The sequence below is a fragment of the Sinocyclocheilus anshuiensis genome, unplaced genomic scaffold, assembly GCF_001515605.1.
Source record: "Sinocyclocheilus anshuiensis isolate Anshui unplaced genomic scaffold, SAMN03320099.WGS_v1.1 scaffold687, whole genome shotgun sequence".
Lineage (NCBI taxonomy): Eukaryota > Metazoa > Chordata > Actinopteri > Cypriniformes > Cyprinidae > Sinocyclocheilus > Sinocyclocheilus anshuiensis.
In genome coordinates, this window is record NW_015551096.1 from 81531 (window position 1) to 90373 (window position 8843).

An 8843-nucleotide genomic window follows, 5' to 3' on the forward strand; every position below is an offset into this window, starting at 1 on the left:
ATGCTGTTCAGTTGCTTTGACACAATCTGTATTGTTAAAAGCGCTATATAAATAAAGGTGACTTGACTTGACTTGACACATAGGGATCTGTAGCGAATGCTCAGCTGTGACGTGTTGCTCTGTGTTTAGGGTGTGTGAACGTCTCTCAGAGCAGCTCTGATTGGCTGATCAGCAGCTTTGGACGTTTCTCTGTTTTCACCACAATCACTGACCTGCAGACGCTCAACCCCAGCTTCAATGTGGTACGAACACACACACACACACACACACACTTGGCGTGTACAGATGCGTATGTTAACGTGCTCCTCTGTGTGTGTGCAGTTGGACACTCTGAATCTGTTGAGCCTGAGGCAGTTAGTGAAGGTTTCCAGCACTCCTGGATTCCTGACCAGCGCTGCTGCGGTTAATAATCTGCTGCTCTACGTGCCGGACGCTCAATTCACATCGTTCTTCACATTCCTCTCCGCTACGCTACAGGTGACACACACACCTAACACATACTATTCATCAACATGGCTACTCTCAGCCAGTCACAGCTCAGATGCTCTGCTCTTCTCTCTGATTGGCTGCATGTGGTGTATCTGTGTTCTGGTTGGCCGATTAATCGAATATCAAAAAGAAACCTTAGTTGCAGATCTACTTCTGAACAGCCACTTGTGCTGTATGAATCTGGAATTACATGTTGTTGTTGTTGTTGTTGTTTTTCAATAAAATAAAAACAATAAAATCTAGTATTTTATCCAATTAAGAGATTATTCACAGACACAACTGGTCGATTAATCAATTATCAAAATAATCATTAGTTTGTGGTGCACGAATATGGAATAATATGTATTTTTTTTCTCCAATAAATAAAAGTAAAATTTGGCCTTTTACCCGTTATTCACAGAAACAATTGTCCGATTAATCTTTTAAAAAAACAATCATTAATTTGAAGTCCTAATTCTGATGGAATAACATGTTTTCCTCCAATAAAATAAACAAAAAAAATATATATTTTATCCACTTAATCGATTATCAAAATCTTTAGTTTCAGCCCTACTAGTTTTCAGTGGGAAATTGAGGTGTGTCTGTGTTCTGATCGGCTGTCCGAGGTGTATCTGTGTTCTGATTGGCCGTCTGAGGTGTATCTGTGTTCTGATTGGCCATCTGAGGTGTCTCTGTGTTCTGATTGGCTGTGGTCTGTGTCTGTCAGATGCAGGGCATTGTTCTCCCTCCTCCTGTGCAGGAGGCGTTTCTGCAGCAGGTGTTTGACAGGGCCAATCTGACCACGATATCAGACGCTGATCTGCAGATGTGGATTCTGAACATACTGCCTTCCTTCTTATCCAACATTACAGTCCAACACGTGACGTCCTACTTCAGTGTCGTCCTGAAGCGACCCTGTCCCATCAGCCAGCAAGCGTAAGACTCACACAGACACACACACACACACACACACACACACACACAGACACACACACACAACCCGTCTGCGTGCTCACTGATGTTTGCTCTTCCAGGGTGCAGCTGTTGAACTCGTCCAGCTCCACCTTCCAGCTGGCGACACAAGATCAGATCTACCAGCTGATCCTCGGCTCTCTCACAGGTGTCCATCCATCCGTCCATCCATTCATACATGTATTCATCCCTCCATCCACTCACCCAACATCATTCTGTCTCCACAGGCCCCACCCCACTGCGCTGCTATGGTAACCAGAGCTACTACGCTTTCCTGACCTCCTCCTTCATGAGTTTCCAGTTCCCCAATCTGACCACCTTCCTGTCGCTGATGCCGCCGGCTCGCGTGCCAGAGGTCAGAGATGCCAGACCTCCTCCATCTGCCGATTACTGATTAGATCCAATGATAGAGTCATGAATGAGCCAATAGCTGAAGATTTCTTTAATTCAGTGGTTCTCAACCAGGGGTCCATGTGGGAGCCTGAAGATGACCCTAACTGTCCATAGATTATAATTAAAGGGGAACCTCTGAATATTGTTGTGGACAATGGGAGTCAAAAAGGTTGAGAACCGTTGCTTTAGAGAAAAACATGTGCACTAAATCGCTAAGCACACCTTTAACTCTTCATATTGTCCGCTCTGCTGTTATTTAGCATGTGTGTCTCCTCACAGCTGATGGAGTCGGTGTCTCCAGCGGAGGTCAGCAGTCTCCTGAATCGGCCCAACGCTGTGGACGATGTTGCCCAAATCTGCCGGCTTTTCAGAATTTACCCAAAGACGCCCCAGTACTTACAGACGGTATGGACATCTGTCACCATAAACTAATGTAATGACTCTCTAGATTAAATCTGATAATATCTGGTTCTGAAAGCCTTATATTAACTGCTCGAGTTGTTAAGCAGCTCCTGAATTACTCTCATTTACTGTGAAATGGCCAAAGCAGCACAGATTCATTGTCCTAATTATGATGAGGTGGCACTAAATGATAAATCGTCTCTCTCTGTGTCCCGCAGGAGCCACTGTTGCCCGTGGGTTTGGCCCGGCAGGTGTTGTCCTGCATCTGGCCTCAGGTTCTGAAGGTGGACGTCCAGTCTGAAGTGAATCAGTGGTTTGATCATCGACTGGTTCAGTACCTGCCTCTCCTCACCTCACAGTTCATCGCTCCAGACGTCATGCTAAACGCCTCCTGTCTCTCCTTCAAGAAGTTGTGAGTAGCACTTTTCACACATTACATTGTGTTGGGGAGAATCTAACAAATAGGCCTAAAGTGCGGTCACATCAGAGAAATTCTGGAGAGATTTTGCAGACAAAAAAGGTCCATTTAGTAGAGTAGCAATGTACTGTATGAAGCACAGCTCACACAGAAGTCCTTTTCACAGAGCTCTGGTTAATGTGACCGTACCTTAACTATGTGTTCCAGTAGCGTAAACAACTTTGTTCGTCACTTAGGGGCAAAATATGTTTCAGAAACAAACTCCAAATAAACTTAATTTTGGCCTGATTTTGTTCAAAATGACATCACATCAGGTTGTTCTTTAATTTCGCTAGAATCTCATTGAGGCTCAACACTAGCTGCTCAGTGCAACTAGTTTTCTTCTAAAGACATCTAACGATGGCAGATTCGGTGCGTTTCTCTGTTTAGTGTTTCAGTGATGGCTAAATACAACTACAGTGCAGCTGAGTTTTCTCCGAGCAACATCTACGGTTCCATCCTGGTCTACCTCAACACCTGTGAGTTACTTTGATCGACTGCATGACTGATTCTGATGTCTAATAACAATGAGGATTTGTCTGATGGTGAGCCGTGTTTGTCTTTGTGTTCTCAGCTTCAGGTTCAACTCCTAAATGCTATAACACCTCTAATCCTGATCTCAACTCCACCGCCTGGTTCGCAGACTACATCTCTGTTTTCTTGAGCTTCATCACACTGGACAACCTCCTCCAGTTTGGCTCCATTCAGGTGTGTCAACCTACGTCTTGAAGAGCTCAGATCTTTTTTCTGTCGTCTGTATCCGTTCGCTCTTAACGGAATAGTTCATCTTCACCCTCATGTCATTCCAAACTCAAAAATGTCTTTGTTTTTCAGCCGTTCCTCGTGAACCTGGAGAACCTGCAGCTCTTCGGTCAGACCAGCGTTCCTGATGACGTGATGGAGCACTATGTGACTCTGCTGTTCGAGATGAATCCGTCCTTCAGCGCCTACTAGTGAGAGACACTGCAACACTCTCAATAACCAGTCTTAATCACATTTTACTGAACTACACTCCTGAAAATAAAGCTTCCAAAAGCAGGTTTTCACAGTGATGCCACATAGAACCTTTCAGTGAACAGTTCTTGAAAGAACCATCGTTCTTAGTGTGAATATTTTAAGAACTTTTTTTCTATTTTAAAGAATCTTTTGTGCGATGGAAAGATTCCATGGATGTTAAAGGTTCTTCATGGAACGGACAATGCCAATAAAGAAGCTTCATTTTTAATAGTGTACATGAAAAGTCATTTAAATCCAGCATGAGCCACTCTCATCAAATGAAGGCTAGTTCACACTAATTTACAATACTATGATTTGAAAAATCCCCCCTGAGAAGGTTGGTCTGTGGCCACTTGTCTGTTGGACCATCTAAACCAGGGGGGTCAAGCTCAATTCCTGGAGGGCCGGAGCCCTGCAGAGTTTAGATTCAACCTTAATTAAACACACCTAAACCAACTAATCAAGTCCTTCAGGCTTATTTGACCATGCTGGGTATGGGTGTGGAACCAGGGTTGGAACAAAACTCTGCAGGGCTCCGGCCCTCCAGGAATTGAGTTTGACACCCCTGATCTGATTTAGACCAGCAAACCAACCAAGGCTGCTTAATGTTTGATTGTGTTTATAGTCTTCCTCTGAAGTTCCGCTGCTTGGCTCCTGCGAGCTCCTTCCTTCAGCTGAGTCCGGAGCAGCTGAAGATCATCTCATCCAGCATCCATCAGAACTGCACAGATATTCTCCCCGATGTACGTACAGGAGTGTTTGTGTGTGTTCACGTCAGCAGAAGTAAGCTCTGTATAAGCTAGACGTGTGTGTGTGTGCGCGCAGGTGTCGGCGGCTCTGGCGAGTAACGTGGGGGTTCTGACGGTGGACACCATCAAGGCTCTGGGTCAGTCATCCACAGGTTTGAGCACGGCTCAGATCAGCGGCGCCGGAGGGAATGTGCTGCTCAATGCGCTCTCCGTGCTCAGACTCGTTCAGGGCTGGAACCTCGATCAGGCCATGATGATCATCCAAACCCTGCTGTCATCTGGAGTTTACCAGGTACACACCACCAATACCGATTCAAAGCCAAACAAATCAACACCTTACGTGTCTCTGAGTGATGTTTCATTCCTGAATGAATCAGTGTTGTTGAACGAATGGGTTGAATCAAAGATTCATTGAGTCATAAATACTTTTTTATGTTCCTGAAATGAATCAGTGTTGTTGAATGAATTGTTGAATCGATGATTCATTCATAAAGACAATCACTTGTTTTGTTCCAGAATGAATCAGTGTTGTTGAATGAATTGTTGAATCAATGATTCGTTCATAAAGACAATCACTCTTTTCCTTCCTGAATGAATCAGTGTTGTTAAGTGAATTGGTTGAATCAATGATTTATTGACTCACATATAAAGACTGTCACTTGTTTAATTCCTGAATAAATCAATGATGTTGAATAAACCCGTGATTCAATTACTAACTCACAGTGATCTCTGCAAGTTAAATTCCAGTATGGAAACTGTTAGGGATGCATAATATTATTGGAACGTCGGCCGATGAAGGCTTAAAATGTAAACATTGGGTTTGAAAATAAAATGATGCCGATAACATGAGTAGCTCACATGTGCTCAGGGTGTGATAGCGATAAGATCAGGTCAGCAGTGCGGTCATTCATGAAGGAACTTTTGCCTGAATGGTGATTAGATTCACTGTTTTGGATCACAGCATTTAATCTGAGAATGTGAGTACAGAACGACACGTCCGGTGTGCGATAGAGTCAACGCCCCTCCGGTGAGGCCTTTTATTTATGTAGGGGGCGCTGTAGGCCTACTTGTAATGAAATGAAAAGTAAAATACAAACAAAGCAGTAATTGATGTCATAAAATCATGAGTCTGTTTTGCTTTAAAGGTCAGAAGCTATAGCTTACATCAATAAAAATCACAAACATGACATTTGTAAATTAAATAATTTATATACATATATACAGATTTATTCATTAATATGTAATATATTTACTATGGATTATAAAATCTTAAATACAAGGAGCTCTAAAAGATTTTTAGTATTTTTACAGCTCTTTTGCTTTTGTAATTTCTGTACAGATGTTGTTTCAAAACAAAAGGAAATATATATTGCTTAGGGTTAGGGTTAGGCATTGGTTATCGGCCAAAATGATTTGAAAAATATCAGCATATCGGATATCGGTAAGAATCTAATGTTGTGCATCCCTGGAAACTGTCTGTCTTATAATTTTCGATGTATTAACACACATCTGTGTCTGTGGCAGATTAATCATGCAGCCAGTCTGCAGAACTTGGGTTCACTGATCATCGGTGTTCAATCATCAATCTTCAGAGTAATCTCAGGAGAAATCTTCCTTGAGGCAATGAAATCTGAATTGTTCGTGACCAACGTCATCGGCGCCCCTGTGATCATCCAGCAGACCATCATTAGCCAGGTAACTCTCGCTCACATTCACACGGCTCCGGTTCGGCTCAGCTTCGTCTCGTGACGTCTCTCTCTGTCTCTCTTCAGATCATCGCTGTCAACAGCTCATCTGACGCCGTCATCACAAACGTTCCTGACCTCATGGCGACGGAAATCCCGCGCATCTTCCTGCTGGATGTGCCGCAGTCATCTGCGGCTGTGCAGACGGTCAACCGGAAGAAATGGAAACAGGAGCAGGTGTGTCAGGTGTCTATATATATATATATATATATATGTATACAGTTTACAAATTGCTTTCCCTTGATTAATGACATGTATATTGAGATGTATGTACCGCATATTCAAATATTGAAATATATATTTATTGCACATAAAGTTATTAAGGTCATGTTGCATGTGTTAGCAAGTGTGTTGTAGTGCATATGTTAAATGGTTGAATTTCTCTTCCTCTCAGGCCGTTTTGATCTTTGAAACCGTCGCTGCACAGTTCAGGAACCCAGATGAGTGAGTGAAGAGAGTTATCAGTCAGATTAGATAGAGGTGTTTTAGTTTTGACCATGTTAACCTGTGTGTGTGTGTGTGTGTGTGTAGCATGTCCTTCCAGGTGCTGCAGGGCTTCACTTGTTCACGAATCCAGAGCTTCAGCACTAGTAAAGTCCTGAGTCTGATCCGCGGCTGCAGACGGCGAGCCAATCAGATGCTCGTCCTGCAGGAGTCACAGGTGAACAAGCACATCAGTCACAGGCTTTTGTTGCTTAATTTAGAAACCAATCATTGTCATTTACATTAAGATGCTCCTTCATGTTCTGCTGAACCTCATGAAACATTTATAAAATAATAGACTTTCATAAATCTGCTCTGGTCGACATCAAACCCTTCAGCCTTATCATTTACACAAGAAAATAAACAGAATGTTTAACCTTTTCAAACATCACAGATTCATTGATAATGCTAATGTCAGTGCTGCTGTTTCCCTCCAAAACGATGTCATTTCCTGGAGGGTGATGTCATTCAGGAAGTGGCTTTAGTAATTTTAAGAAATTATGCAAAAGGACGGGATGGAAAGTGATACTGAGCACACAAAACAAATCACCTTGAAATATTACTAACAATATCAAAGTTATTCTGAAGGTTACTTGCTAAAAATCAGTCAAGATTTGACAGCAGAAAGACACGAGAAGCTCAAGCTGAAGCTGGACGTTTGTACAATTACACTAAAAGAGCTTTGATTTGATCAAACTCTCAATCAGACGACAGAAGGTGTGGAGCAGATTGAGTGAAACAGGTTTAACAGCAAAGTTTGATTACGTTGATCATTTAAAAGCCTTCATGCATCAGATTTAATAGGCTTATTTATATCGTAAAATATAGCGAGTTTAATGGTTTATTCAGTAATTGCCACACATATGACGATGAGATGAGATGTGTTGATGTGTGATTGTCCCTCAGCTGACCTGCATGCATCACTACATCAAGAGCGCCGATCTCTCTGCCTTCTCCCAGTATCCCGCTGAAGTGCTCGTCTATTACAAGTACGTCTGAAAACACAGATTTATTGATGATAAATATATAAACCTGGTTATTGTGTATTCAAAACACATTTTATCACAGTTTATTAGTACAGAAATCCGACCTGTTTTATTTATGAATGACTCGGGTTTATCATTAGCTAAAACACAAATTTAAACGAAACCCATTAAACAAAGAAACCAAAATAAAATATGATATATATATATACAGTATATATATTAAAAATACACTTATTTCAGCTAGTTGCCATGACATCACTTCTCATTTTCTTCTAGTTGACCTTGAAGTACTAAAATAACTATAAATTTATATATAATAAGCTAATAAGAATGACAACACAACAAAATTACTGAAACATTAAAATTAAAATGAAATCAACATATCAAAAGTATATCAATGATACTGAAACACTTGTGTGACTGACAAATATGCATCACAAAGTTTATTAGTTTTTGTTGTTGAAACTGTAATTCAAATGAACGGAAGTTTATATGCAATTCAAATATATGAATCTGACGATCTGACAATATGAATATGACAAAAATAAAACTCTGATTAGATTAAATGTTTTTCAGGATGATCGAAGCGTTTGTCTGGTGGAGTTTGACAGATGTTGCTGTGGTCTGTGTTTCAGGGAATCTCAGGCGTCAGCATCAGTCGGGATCAGCTGGATGTTTTGGGCAGCATGAGCTGTTTTCTGAGCGGCGAGTACATCCAGAGCTCGGACCCGTATGTGCTGGAGAAGCTCAAGCCATGTGTGGATCTATCAGCTGAGCAGATCTCTGCGCTGGAGAGCGTCCTGCTGGGAGGAAACACCAGCTATGGGTACAAACACACTCACACACACACACACACACACATGCGTGTCACACTGATATCCTGTGCGTTATATGAGCTCAGCCTGACAGCAGACCTTCCTCTCAGACCCTCAGACAGCTGGAACAGAGCCACGCTGGAGAGCCTGGACCTCCTGCCGCTGTACCTCACCGCCAACATCTGGAGCAAATTCACACAGGTGCGATTGTGCTGCACAATATTTTTGTGGAAACTGTTACATTTTATTTCTCAGGATTCACAGATGAATAGAAAGTTCAGAAGAACAGCATTTATTTGAAATAGAAATGTTGTGTGACATTATAAATGTAGGTCTTTCAGGGTGGCTTGGGGAGGGGAGGTATCCAAAGCACATAA

At 42.0% G+C, this 8843-nt stretch overlaps 1 protein-coding gene and 1 pseudogene across 1 annotated transcript in view; both read left to right on the plus strand.

Annotated features, from left to right (window-relative positions):
- Nucleotides 1-7950, plus strand: part of LOC107662687 (uncharacterized) — a 34909-nt pseudogene extending 26959 nt beyond the window's left edge.
- A 282-nt stretch (nt 7951-8232) lies between these two features.
- Nucleotides 8233-8843, plus strand: part of LOC107662688 (mesothelin-like protein) — a 1183-nt gene continuing 572 nt past the window's right edge. The window contains exons 1-2 of the mRNA XM_016452763.1: nt 8233-8477; nt 8577-8667. Coding sequence (XP_016308249.1) covers nt 8263-8477; nt 8577-8667 — 306 coding nt within the window. The 5' untranslated portion in view covers nt 8233-8262. The remainder of the gene's footprint in view (nt 8478-8576; nt 8668-8843) is intronic.